The 14,077-nt window shown below is 33.3% G+C and overlaps 2 protein-coding genes across 3 annotated transcripts; one reads left to right on the top strand and one right to left on the bottom strand.

Annotated features, from left to right (window-relative positions):
• Nucleotides 1-4,292: 4,292 nt before the first annotated feature.
• LOC101206515 (pre-rRNA-processing protein las1) lies at nucleotides 4,293-9,946 on the bottom strand. Of its 2 annotated transcripts, none has more exons than XM_031888243.1 (9): nucleotides 9,591-9,946; nucleotides 9,177-9,356; nucleotides 8,847-8,938; nucleotides 8,345-8,452; nucleotides 7,667-7,773; nucleotides 7,357-7,412; nucleotides 6,878-7,052; nucleotides 5,677-5,952; nucleotides 4,293-5,348 (listed from the first exon to the last, which is right to left on the bottom strand). In XM_031888243.1, exons 2-9 carry the CDS (start codon nucleotides 9,342-9,344, stop codon nucleotides 4,507-4,509), a joined length of 1,824 nt encoding a protein of 607 aa, XP_031744103.1. In that variant the 5' UTR covers nucleotides 9,345-9,356; nucleotides 9,591-9,946; the 3' UTR covers nucleotides 4,293-4,506. The 2 variants fall into 2 exon arrangements, with proteins under 2 accessions (XP_031744103.1, XP_004140277.1); XM_004140229.3 differs by having other exon boundaries at nucleotides 9,177-9,350; nucleotides 9,591-9,945.
• A 1,226-nt stretch (nucleotides 9,947-11,172) lies between these two features.
• On the top strand, nucleotides 11,173-13,695 carry LOC101206760 (pentatricopeptide repeat-containing protein At3g62890). The gene has a single exon (XM_004140230.3). The coding sequence runs from the start codon at nucleotides 11,296-11,298 to the stop codon at nucleotides 13,333-13,335; it is 2,040 nt and encodes a 679-aa protein (XP_004140278.1). The 5' UTR covers nucleotides 11,173-11,295; the 3' UTR covers nucleotides 13,336-13,695.
• The last annotated feature ends 382 nt before the right edge of the window (nucleotides 13,696-14,077 follow it).

A 14,077-nucleotide genomic window follows, 5' to 3' on the forward strand; every position in this document is an offset into this window, starting at 1 on the left:
ATTATTTAACATAAAGTTATATTGATCTTATTTTACATTTTTAAAATATAAAAAACATTGGACATGATTGTCTCATTTTTGTGTATTAAATGTAAGAGATTCTCGTTTTTGCTCCTCAAAAACTATATTGGAAGAGTATCAAATGATGATGAATTTGAAGACCTTTTTATAACATGGTGTGGGCAATAATATGGATGTTGGATCCAATTTGTTCGGATTGAAATTTTGTTAAGGTGAGTTTAGCTCAATAATATTCGATATAATTATTTTTTAGAGGTAAAATGTTATATTTAGATTTTTTAGAAGATATTATTCAAAACAAGTATATTTGAAAATATTTAAGAAAATAGGATTTTTTTTCTTTCTTTTTTTGTCTTATTAGGATGTGTCTCGTGTCTCTTTGAAAGATGTTTAAAAAAAACGTGGACAATTTCAATACAAAAATGACAGAAAACGTTGTTGGACACGTTGTAAGAGCTGATATTTAGTTTAACTAGCGACTAAAATGTATCTTTTCCATTCTTAAAGTATAGAGAAAAAGTAAATGGAAAATATATAACTATTTTTAAGTGCATTTGGAATTTTTTTAAAAAAATTAAGCGTTTGACAACATTACTAAATAGCTTTTGAATTGTATTTTAACCCGTTTTGATCTAAACAATTTAAATAAAATGCGATTTTTTAAAAATATTTTTTTTCTTTAGTCAATCTAAATGAACTCTAAATAAATTAGAAATTTAATCTTTATGTCAAATTTGAGCGAAAAAAAAAATCTAGTTGTATAGGTTAATTAACATAAAGTTAGGAAAGTTATTTTAAATGACAAAATTTCTAAAAAAATATTCACAAAATATCACAATCAATCCATGATAGATTATTATAAACTGTTGTACGAGTCTATCATGACACAGATAGACACAAATAATAATCTATCTTATTTATCGTAATCTATCGTAAATAGACTATGATATTTTGTTATATATGGTAAGTATTTCATCTTGCTTTTTAAATATGTATTAAAAGTTTCGATTTTTTCATCCGACACTAAATCGACACGTAGGGAAATCCAACGCAAAAAAAAAAAATCTACCCAATTATACAATCAATTTACATTTAATAAGCTTTAATTAACCACACATGTATTCTATTGATTTTTCCTCTTAATATATGGCTAATTAATTCAAAGCTATAAGAACTATTCTATAACTATAAATATAGCATTAAGTTCACAAGAGAGAAACAAATAAAAAGGTGTATAAACCGTTGTTTTCGATTATAGCATAATATAACAAAATTTCATAACATAGACATCAAGAGGTATCGACGGATTTAGAATTAATTCAACTCCTAAACTTTATGTTCTTTATATATGTGTAGCTAAAATAATTTTGAAGCTAGTTTAGTGGTAAAGTTGTCATATTATATATTTATTCAACTATAAAAACTCTATTAAAATTTTTTGGATTTGTCACTACTAATAAGTTTATCGGTGTCCATCAACACCTATCATTTATAGATTCCAAAATTTTGTTATATTTGTAACTTTAGAAACTTTGCTATATTTATAAATATCTTCGATAGTGTTGCAGTTTAAAGTAATTTTCGTTATATACATGGTGTTAAAAAGAAAATATTTATGTGTATAGGGGGAAAATTATATTAAAAAACATAATAAAATTTTATAATTTCTTCCCAAATAAATAATGAAAAAGTTAGATTACAATTTTAGTCTTTACATCCTAAATTCAATAAAAAAAATTAATTTAAAAAAGAGTAATATTTGGATGCACTCATATTCCAAAAAAGAAGTAAAATTAAATCTACACATACAAAAAGTAATTAGACAGTTTAAAATCGAAAAAAAGCATAGATTTAATAACACTTATGAAACAAACACGTATCCATCATTAAAAAAGTAGTTTTTTTTTTTACAATTTTACAAATAAACGTCAATTACCAAAAGCATGTTACTAACACTGTAAATATATTATCATTAATGTTTTTGTATCACATTTTCAACATTAAACTATGTGTTTAATCGACAGAGAAAATGATTAACTTCCAATCTGTTGACATATAAAACATCACAATAAATATTATTTGTTACCAAATAACTTTATTGTTGATTGAAATGACGTGTCATGAAACAACCAATTATGTCACATATTCACGTATCATGTAAACTACATTACTATAAAAAAGAGTCACGAAAAATGGTAATGCATTCTTTAGAATCACGTAAATCCGATTATTTTATTTGACGTGTATATATATATATATATATATTTGGGTAGAATAAAGAATAATAGGATATGAAAGTGAAAGGTAAGAAACCAAACCCAATAGCCCTAAGAAAGAGGAATGGAAGTAGATGAGGTATCCTATAATAAAGAAAATGTATTCTAAGAGTCCAATCAAGAAGGTTGCTTGGTTGAAGGAATGATTGGTGGTGGTGGCTAAAGGTGAAGATCCCTTTGATATACAAATTGGCCTCTAAGATTGGCACACCTTTCAAAAGCATTTCTTATTGCTTTATATATATACACACATATACATTCTTTTATATATATATATATATAAGAGAAAAAGAAAACCCAACCAACCCACCAGAAATTTGAGCAGCCACAGAAAACTGAGGTGGTGGGCTCAGCTCATCTTGATATGATTTTTTAATTAAAGAAAATATTAAACAAGTTATTTCTTTTGTGTATATAAATTTAGTCTACCATTGAATAATGGTTTTTTTTTCTTTTTTTCAATGATGTCTATTTGAATGGAAGTACATGTAGTATATGATATGGATGATGATCATTTGTATTTTGTACTTTTTCTTTGCATATGGTTATGGGTGATGTTGGTGTGTGAGTCTTTTTCATTTCTATATATATTGGTAATTAATAATATATGGACCCTTATTTGACTTGATCCAAATTCATCTTACATGATAGTGTGTTAAAACTAATTTGAGTAATTTTTATATAGGAGAACATGATGACTTTTATAATGGTGAAGTTTGTTTTTTAGAATAACTATTTAGTCTTTGATTTTTTAATAATTGGTGTGTTTGGTATTTTAAGTTATAAAATGTATGTTTTTAGTCTTTAAATTTAAGAATTTGTTTTGAAAGATCTATGGAATATTTATTTTTATTATTTTAACTTATCATAGGAAATCATTAGTTTTTCTTTTAAAATATCTTTTATCTAATTTTTTTATCATACAATTGTTCTAGTTTTTTCTTCAGAAAAATATCTTCCAACCCTTGTTATTCTTAAAACAACCCATAAAAAAAGAAGTATATTTTGAAAATATAATGATGAAAGGGATTTTTTTTAAAACAAACTATTTACACTTTATAGAGAAAAAAACCATCAAAAGACAACAAACTATTAAAATATTTGGTCAAATTTTCTATTTTTGACAAAGTCAAGATTGAAATGCACATATTTTTTAAAACTTATATTCTTGAAACTTAAGAATTAAACTGGTAATTTGATGAACTATTATATATATATTATGAATTATATATATATATATATATATATATTATAAATTCTCTCTCCATGGACCATGGAGAAAAGAAATTGATTTTTATTTAAAGAAAAAGAGAAGGTACAGAATATTGAGAATGATATATAATGGTTGATGGAGGAAAGAAGAGGGAGTTGGCAGATTTTGTTTGGGTTGTGATTTGCTTTGGGATGATCACACACCCATTCACTTCCTTTCCAATGCCTTTGTCTCCTAAAGTTTAAACATCACTTCTATCATTGCCATCAACCTTTTTTCCCTCTATCTTTCTTTATATTATAGAGAGAGAATTTTGGGATATTAACTTCCATTTCAACTCTCAATTATTACAAGATAAAGATAATTCCCTTTTTCTTTATCTTTTTGCTATGAAGTGGAGGCTTCAAAAATACGTCTATACTTAGAATTTGAGGGTTCGTACCTAAACGAATGATATGAATCAATTTTCAAGAATCAACTAACAATCTTAGGTCATGCAATCAACTAACAATCTTATAGGTCATGCACCTAAAACTTACTCGGTGTGATATAAATACGGGTTAAAGTGACTACTATCCCTAATCTTCAAAATAAATTATATAAAAATATTGAAACAATCAATATGAGCATAGTTCAATTGGTACGACAACGTACCAAGAGAGGTTTCCAATTGGGTCCTAAGAGATTGAACTAATCGGGTCGCCCAAATTGTGCATTTTCTAACTCAAGTTTGGGCCTAAATTTGATGCTAGCCCAAAATAGAATCAAGAAATGGGCCTATCTGGTCCAACAAAGCTCCTCGAACACTCAAATATAAATAATCAAACTCAAATGGTTACATTACAACTGCATGAATTTTCACAACAGAGATGAACAGAATACAATTTTCTTTTCTTTCTTTTTCTGTTCTTTTCTCTCTCAACATAGATAAATGGAACAAAATTTCATCCAGGCTATTTGGAACTTGGATTTTAAAAGCAAAAATTGTAGAAGAATTTATATTAATATCCTTACCGCAGATTGAATGGCAGATAATTCTTCTTCCCCAACATTCTTCCATATTCCACCTATCAACAAACGCCCTTTGATACCTTCAGGTGACTCGACATCTTCGGTCTCCAACTGAGATTTATCATTTGTATCCTTCATTTTCTTGACAATGGAGTTATCAAGATGATGAATATCAGAACTGGCTTCCCTCTTCTGACTAGAGTTGTTGAGTTCACACTTCTCTTTGCTTCTCAGCTCTTCTGAAGTTGGTTCGTTCTCGGGATTGAGATCGAGAACGGAAGGCCGACCAGAACAGCCAATTGAACGAGGCAACATACCAATTGGACATGGAGTCCATGAACTTACCACAGTCCATCTACTGGAACCTCCAACATTACCGTCTACTGGATTTGATGCCAAGTTGTTCTTTCTTTTGCGGAGTTTAATCGTCTCTAGTTTCCGACTTGCTTCACGGAGCGACTCTGCCTGATTAAAACTGTCCTCAGATGCGGAATGGTTGGGATTTTCTTCATCTGGGATAGATGAAATCGGTGCATTCACAAAGAATAGCTTGTTCAGTTTCTTCACTAGAGAATCGTCGTCCAATAACTGTGCAAGATTGGTGGCTGAATCCAGAAGCCGCTTGTTCCAAGGAGCTGAAACCAGAAGGCATTTACGTAGCAACTCCATGAGAACACCTTTCGGAATGTGTTTCCCGGAGAAGACTTCTCCCTTGCGCTTAAGTTTTATTCCATTAAGTTTGTCAACGAGCCATGCAAACAAAGAGGAAAGTTGTGCCACTTGACAGCTTTCCATTTTGTGGTCTGAGGGCAAGAAGTACTGACTTTCTGAAAGAACCAGAAAAAGCAAATAAGAAAACCATGCTCATACGAAAGAGTAGCGTGAAGAGTGAGGGAAGAAACAAACTTGTTAGCAAACCGGTATCATTAATCAAACTAAATCAAAATATGAGGACAAAGACAGAATCAATAAACAAAAGGAAGTAAATAGTTCCCAATAAAAATATGTTATACGTGTAGTTCTATAATTGTCCAATAGCTATCTCCTAGAAGTAATGCTATACCCGGTCACTGGCCAAGTATATTATATGCCTCAAGGATCAGAAAATTAGAAAAGGACAAAGCTGTAAAGTCTAAAGTTGAAATTTAATCATACCATATTCCAAGGCTACTTGAGTCTTAATCTTCTCAAGAACTGCCTCAAGCAGATCTAAAAGCAATTCTGGTTCCTTATTTGAGATCTTAGCAACCGTAAGCTTCCAACCATCCAATACAGAGCTGCTAGATTTTTTGGAATTTTTGGGAAATGCCAAGTCTGATGACCTCATCGCCTTTAGCAAGAATTCCAACAATACAGAGACAAATTCTGAAGAGAAAGTAGAATATAACTGAATGAGAACCTTCAGTGTCTTGCCAGTCTTTGTCTTCAAACCTGAAAAGGTACCAGGAAGGTATCTGTTAGTATTACATTTTATCAGCTAAATCTAAAGATCTATCGGTTAGAATCAACAGTGAGGAAGAATAGTAAAACAGCGTTTAATTATTTGTACAGAGTCATTGAGATTAAGAGAAAATCGAATGACAAACTATAGATCGCCTATTAGTCAGGTAACACTAAAGACTTCGATAGGTGATCGAAGTACAAGGGGAACTTTTTTGGACATTTAGTACCAATGGTTATGTGCTCTGTTTGGTTGCAGAGGAGGATATTCCTGGTTTCCTCTTTTTCCATTATTCCTCCAAGATGAGAACTTGGGAGGTTAAGTTTTGATGTTTGGGTGCATTTTATTTGATTGACAAAAAGAATAAATACAATCGGCGTCCTTGATGTGACAAATTGGGAAAAGGAAAGCAAGAGTGTTATGGGTCAACATGGTCAAAAGCTTTGTTTGGGTCTATAGATAGAAAGGAATCAAAGTGTTCTCAAGAAAGCAAGAGAGCTACCCACAGAAGGTAAGGTGAGGATTCTTGGTTTGATTATTAAAGCACTGTTTGATTAAACTTTTAATTTGCACTTATTCAGTGAAAACTCCCAATTCATTTCAACAAGGAAAAAAAAGCCTAGCAAATAACCTTATTCTAACAAAATTAAAAACCAAAAGACCATGTTAGAAAGCAGGACTCGTGTTCTAAAATCTCTCGATCCTGTCTATTATGTTGGATGCATAATATTAATTTAGCCTTCTTTGAATGACCTGTCTCATCTCAAGATCTTCCATTTAAGATAAAGTTAATGCCCCCACAAATTAGTTAAAGATAGAAACAAGACCATTTACAAGACAGCTTCACAAAATAACAAAAAAGTTTAAAGGATATATAAAATGTGGTCATGAGAAAGGGAGAAATTAAATACATACGCTTTGGCTTGACCACGGCAGATTCCAGCTGAGGATTTTGTTTCATTTCTAAATTGAAAGCCAAACCACGAAGTTTGGATTTGATTTCCTTTCTAATGGAAGTACTTATATCACCTTGAAACGGAATAGCTTTCTCCTGAGGTTCCCAATAGTAAGATTTCAACCAACAAAGCGCCTGAAATCACCAAATTCAAGAAGGTTTCAGTTTACCTCCCAACTCAGTTAATCTAATAATATTTAAAATACTTCTACGGCAAAGTGTTATGTTCAAGTACAAAATGTTGTAAACAAAATATGTGAAGGATAGAATAGACAAGTGATGAAAATTCGCGAATGATATCGTATTCCACTTTTCAAATGATGTCAAATGAAACAATCTTAAAGAGAAACAGATCACTATAAAGAAAAGGCGCTAATGAAGAAAACTATCAAATGGTGAACCAGCAAAAATGTTGAGAGTTCATACTTCATAGTCATACCTTGGCTGAGGCATGCCGAACCATCTGAAGAGCTGGAAGTTCACGATGAGAACCCTCTATAACCAATGCCAAGAGAAACGAGAAAATAATTACAATCAGTCAATGTAAGATAGCCCAGCAGTGAGAACAAATGTACAATAAACTGTCACACAATCATAGTAAGCTCCAACAATATTAAAAGAAAGAAAGAAAAATAATCTCAATGCAATATATAACTTCGGGGTGATAAAACTTGCAGACTACAAAAAAGGTTCATAAAACTAGAAAAAAGAAAATGATAGCATACAAAATGATGTTTGATGATACTCACCATGACGAATATCAATCAGTAAACGGGGTAAACCAATAGCATCAGCTGCCACGGCAATTGAAACTTCTGTTTTCTTACGTGTCTTCTCGACAACACCATTTACAAGCCTTCAAATCAAGAATATAGTGAGCAGTTTGCAATTCTTCGGAAGAAGTTAACTTCTGTTCCACAATCTTGTTTAAAATCAATATAAAGGTCCACATAACAGCTAGCTGGCTCCATCTGATCTTTAATCAGTAAAATAATGAAGCGTGTGGAATGAGTATTTCCAGGCTATAAAACATCTTACCTCAAACTTGTACAGTTAATGCAAATAGGTTAACGTGGAAGGCATGTTCCAATATTCTAATTAACCTTTTTTCTATATGGCAAACCTGAGTTCATGTAATCAGTTCAAGGCCATAATATAGTAAGTGCATCCCAGAAACTAAGTAATATAAATGAACATGGCCATTGACATTCTAGGAAATAGGAACTTTACACCAATAAATATACTTCAGTATTTCTTTCAAAACCAACGGCAAGACTATTTTGTAAATGTGTAATACCAAAGAAAGAAAAGTAGTTTCACCATATGATAACCAATCTTAATATTCATGCTTAGAGGGTTATAATAACAAGTAACAAGTTAAGAAAGCTTTGCATGGTACTTTACCATAAAAGAAAAAGAAAATATACCTCATAATGGCCATGCAATATAACATGGCTAGTGCTTCCTCTGAAAGTGAAACAAGATTTAATTGGTTCTCTGTACCACGAACTGAAGCATCCATTGATTGGTTCTTTCTGCAATGAATGAATAAATGAAAATATTGAACATAAAGAGTTTTTTTTGCACACGAAAATATTGAACATAAAAAACACACTATATAATATTAAAGAATATTTGTACTCAAACACATGGCAGCATTAATATTAGTGAGAGATGCAATAGAAGGAAATAGTCAATGCGTAGTTTGATTGTTTGCGATCTTTAAGATAACAAACCATTTGATAGATTGTAGATCTTTTGAAGTTCAAATTCTCGTAATTTCCAATCTCAGAATGCATGCTTCTACTTTCATTCTCTTTTTTTTTTTAACACGGCATGGAAGAACTAGGGGAAAAAATTGCTCGAGCAGGAAAATACAGTGAATATTACCATGAATTAAGATAGTAAGAACTGGAACTTGAAGCTTACATGAAGTAAGGATCCTTTTGTTGGATTTCGATAATCGATGCTGTAACTTCAATGACAACTGGAAGACATCCTTTGCTTCTCCATGTTGATATCTGAATTCAAAATCACAAAACATAAGCAAAAAAAAAAAAAAAAAAACAGAAAATAAGCAATTTCAATCCAGACAACAAAAATAGAATTGGATAGGAAGTACTGAGGCAAGGAAACTATGGTACATGCCATTGTGGAGAGTCCAAGGTGCTCAAAGTTTATCACAAAAGTTCATCATAGTCACTCTTCGAAAGTTAGCACAATGGAGCATAAACATGCGGGGGAGATAAGTAAGCTTACTCTGCTCAGAGCGGCGGCGACGGAGTCTGGAGAGTCAGAGAAGAGTGACTGACTAACGAAAAGCCATTCGTTCCAAGTTGACCAGGGTACCAATTTGCGGCTGTACGTCGACAAATTCTCTTCTTCATTCTCTCCCGGCACTTCTTCAAATCCTAACAGCGAATCCATCGAAACCTGCAGCTGAAGAACTTAGTATTTTCACGTAAAATCATGGCGCAGAGAACAGTAGAAAGAAAGTGCAGAGAGACCATGTAACGACCCGATAACAACTACCCACAGACGTTTGCTAATGAGATTTGAAAATCCTTGAGAACAATAAATTTCCAATATTAACTAAAATTACTGCTGAAACTTAATTCAATGGTTATTAGTCTAACCACAAGATAATCAGGAGGGTTCCCGACTAGTTCTTACCCCAATTTCGCCGTTAAATCTTGTTGGATCAGTCCAAAGTTATCAACAGAAGAATTCAAAATGTGGAGCTCGTGGTTTCGGTGCCGGAGGATGTTGCGCCGTCGTGCGCCGTGTGTCTCCGTCTGCAAGGGTGTAGAATAGCAACTAGTCGCTACTGTAGAAGAGCAGCAAACAGTCGTCAATAGTGTAGGTGAGACACGGTCGCTGGTCGGAGTCGCACTGATGACTGCTGGCGGCGGAGGGTATGGTGGGTCTATGGAGAATCTCCGGAGTTGAAGAAGAAACACAGGCGGCTGTGAACTTGACGCGGGGGATTGTGAAGAATGAAAAGAAAGAGGGAAACCTCTTTGTTTTTAATTAACGCAAAGCACAAAATTCTTGAAAATATACTAAAAACATTTGATGTATTTTCAAAAATCAGTCAGATACAAAATTCATTATATTCTATTTTTTTACTTGTTCTACTTGTTCTATTTTTTATAATTCTTCTAAAACACTTAGATTGTACATATTTACGAATTTTAAATTTTATGTGTATCTATCTTACACAAGTTTATATATGTTAATATTTACAAATTTTAAATTTTATATGTATCTGTTGTAAAGTTTATATAGGTTGATAAAATCTATTAATAATGATATATCTAACCATTTATTATAATTTGTAAATATTTAAATTCATTTTATATTTTTTTAAAAAATCATAAATTAAAACTTTTAAAAACTAACAATTTATTATAATTTGTAAATATTTAAGTTCGTTTTATAAATTTTAAAATAGTATTTTTTTTTAAGAAAAATATCATAAATTAAAATTTTTAAAAACTAACTAGAGTCACAATCTCCACTAATAAATATAGAAAACTTATTTAAGATAACACTAGAAACCTCACTCTTCTCTTCGTAGATACAAGGAGCTAAAATCCTCATATACCATGCATTAAGGTAGTCCAAGTGAGCTAACCTATTTGCAAATTATGAGTACCATACAGAAGACAAACATACGACTGGACATAATCAAGACTTCGATATAATCAACAATGCCCGACAACTCAAACGTATTCAAGTTCTTATGAGTTAAAGCACTAGTAATATCATTGTAGTCAAACTCAATTGAGATTAAGGATGAGACCCAATAGCAAGGCTATCAACAAAAGCACTTAAACCTCTCGTTGGAGCATGATTTCAAAGTTACTGATGAGGGATACAAATGAGTCACGAACTACTCAGTTAATTTCACTCGCATACTTAATTAAACTATTGATAATTAATTTATAAACGTGTATAGTTACCGAATGTTAAGTTGATTATGTACTATTAGCAACTAATTTAGAGATCTGTATTATGCCACAAAACTCCAATGTGTATTGTCATCTACCAAGTTTATGTTCATTGAAAATCTAATAACATAAAAATAAAATTCCAACTATATATAAAGATTTTCTTAGACACTTTTTTTTTTTTTTTTGGTAAGTCCTTCTATTCTCCTACTATGTATATTAAAATTCCCCTAAGTTGTATAAAGCAAGTTTAAAATTGAGTGTAAATTCGTTATTGGTTGAATCTTGTTATGAAAAAATTGTTAGAAGCAATTTTATTTTGATATTGATTTGGGAATTTAAAAAGTGATGTAAAAGCGAAGAATTCCTTTTCTTCCATTCCTCTCCTTTGCAAAGACCACCGTGGAAGAACCGTAGGACTGCCAATGCACAATGGCATTCGGTTATCAATCTCCATTCCAACCCCTAGTCACCTCCTCTTTCGAATCCTTCATTCTTACTCTGGTTCCGCTCATATCGACACTGTCCCTCCACCATCATCTCCACCATTCAAATGCTCAATCTCTCCCCTTACAATCTCTGCGACTCTTCAAAACCTTCTGCAGCCGCTCTCTGCGCCGGGCCCACCTCCGATTCTATCTTATGCCCCCGTTTTCCAGTTCCTTACTGGCCTAAACATGTTGAAATTGGGCCATCAAGTTCACGCCCATATGCTTCTCCGCGGCCTTCAGCCCACTGCGCTGGTTGGCTCCAAGATGGTTGCGTTTTATGCCAGTTCGGGTGATATTGATTCCTCTGTTTCGGTTTTCAATGGGATTGGTGAGCCTTCCTCTCTCTTGTTTAATTCCATGATTCGAGCTTATGCTCGATATGGGTTTGCAGAGAGAACTGTTGCCACTTATTTTTCTATGCATTCTTGGGGCTTTACAGGGGATTACTTTACTTTCCCTTTTGTTCTTAAGTCTTCTGTGGAGTTGTTGAGTGTCTGGATGGGGAAATGTGTTCATGGGCTGATTTTGAGAATTGGGTTGCAGTTTGATTTGTATGTGGCTACTTCTTTGATTATTCTGTATGGGAAATGTGGTGAAATAAATGATGCGGGTAAGGTGTTTGATAATATGACTATTAGAGATGTTTCATCTTGGAATGCTTTACTTGCTGGTTATACGAAGAGTGGGTGTATTGATGCTGCACTGGCGATTTTCGAGAGAATGCCATGGAGGAATATTGTCTCTTGGACGACTATGATTTCTGGATACTCACAGAGCGGCTTGGCACAGCAGGCATTGAGTTTGTTTGATGAAATGGTGAAAGAAGATTCAGGAGTAAGACCGAACTGGGTGACTATAATGAGCGTCCTCCCAGCTTGTGCACAATTATCGACACTTGAACGCGGAAGGCAGATTCATGAGTTGGCTTGTCGGATGGGTTTGAATTCAAATGCTTCTGTGCTGATTGCGCTTACTGCAATGTATGCAAAATGTGGAAGCTTAGTCGATGCTCGCAACTGTTTCGACAAGCTTAATAGAAATGAAAAGAATTTGATTGCTTGGAATACCATGATAACTGCTTATGCGTCCTATGGACATGGGCTTCAAGCAGTGTCAACCTTTCGGGAGATGATCCAAGCAGGCATTCAACCGGACGATATTACATTCACAGGATTGTTATCCGGTTGCAGCCATTCAGGTCTTGTTGATGTTGGTTTAAAGTACTTCAATCACATGAGCACCACATATTCGATCAATCCCAGAGTTGAGCATTATGCCTGTGTTGCCGATCTCTTAGGTCGAGCAGGGAGATTAGCTGAAGCAAGTAAACTTGTAGGCGAAATGCCAATGCCTGCAGGACCAAGTATTTGGGGTTCACTATTAGCTGCCTGTCGAAAACACCGTAATCTGGAAATGGCAGAAACTGCAGCAAGAAAGCTTTTTGTCCTAGAACCAGAAAACACCGGCAACTACGTTCTACTTTCCAACATGTATGCTGAAGCCGGAAGGTGGCAGGAAGTTGACAAACTGAGAGCAATTGTGAAATCCCAAGGGACAAAGAAAAGTCCAGGTTGCAGTTGGATCGAGATAAATGGCAAAGCACATATGTTTCTTGGTGGCGATACATCTCACCCTCAAGGCAAAGAAATCTACATGTTCTTGGAGGCATTGCCAGAGAAGATGAAGGCAGCTGGCTATTTTCCTGATACAAGCTATGTACTGCACGACATCAGCGAGGAAGAGAAAGAATTCAACCTCATTGCACACAGTGAGAAGCTCGCCGTTGCATTCGGGATTCTTAACACTCCTGCTGAAACTGTTCTCCGGGTGACAAAGAACTTGAGAATTTGTGGGGACTGCCACACTGCAATGGTGTTCATTTCAGAGATATATGGGCGGGAAGTCATTGTTAGAGATATCAATCGGTTTCATCACTTTAAAGGGGGTTGTTGCTCTTGTGGAGATTACTGGTGATTCATACCATTACATTTATATACATAAATGGAAATTGATGCGAGTGACATGGCCAAATTGAAACGGGAAAGCGTATAATCTTAGGGGATCATGTTATTAAGGTGAGTGGTTACTTTCAAACATTTGATATGAAAATTGTTTTAAACGTATCATTAAACTTAGTTTGTGTATAAGTGTTGGTATAACTTGCTTTTATAAAAGTGTACTATCGATAATGATCTCTAACGGAAGTTTTTGGCTTTTCATTAGTTCTTTACAATAAGTTTTTGGCTTTTCATTAGTTCTTTACAATGTGAAATTGTAACATGTATTCTTGAACATAATTTTATTTAATTATGATCTGCGTGAGTTATGATCAAATTTTGTTTTATAATGGGTTGATATAATATGTTTACTCTGGTTTCATCAGTGAAAATGTTTTGTTTGTTTATTAAAAAAACTTTGTTTTAGCTTTGAATTGCTTGAAAAAGTATGAAACATATTTATGTATATACTTAAATTTTGTATTGCTATTTGGGTGATTAGAAGTATCGAGAGTCATGTTGAGTACGTGTGTTTTGAGAGGTCCCTCATTAGTCTATGATCATTTTGTGTGTAATATATTGTTTGGATTTTATCTGTGCTTGAAACTCTGGAACTGTCTGGATGTGTGCGGTGAGACACACTTATTTTGCATCGTGGAATATGAAGTCTGTCTGCACATATATAGAAGTGAATTTTTTTTCTTTTTCAGATTTGGCTA

This window comes from Cucumis sativus, chromosome 6 (assembly GCF_000004075.3).
Source record: "Cucumis sativus cultivar 9930 chromosome 6, Cucumber_9930_V3, whole genome shotgun sequence".
NCBI lineage: Eukaryota > Viridiplantae > Streptophyta > Magnoliopsida > Cucurbitales > Cucurbitaceae > Cucumis > Cucumis sativus.

Excerpts from the sequence above, each read along its gene's own strand:
- LOC101206515 (XM_031888243.1), bottom strand. The coding sequence starts at position 9,344 with ATGGATTCGCTGTTAGGATTTGAAGAAGTGCCGGGAGAGAATGAAGAA. Across the intron at positions 8,939-9,176 it reads TCGCCGCCGCTCTGAGCAGA|ATATCAACATGGAGAAGCAA; the intron begins GTAAGCTTACTT and ends TTTTGAATTCAG. Across the intron at positions 5,349-5,676 it reads TCAAGTAGCCTTGGAATATG|AAAGTCAGTACTTCTTGCCC; the intron begins GTATGATTAAAT and ends TGGTTCTTTCAG.
- LOC101206760 (XM_004140230.3), top strand. The coding sequence starts at position 11,296 with ATGCACAATGGCATTCGGTTATCAATCTCCATTCCAACCCCTAGTCAC.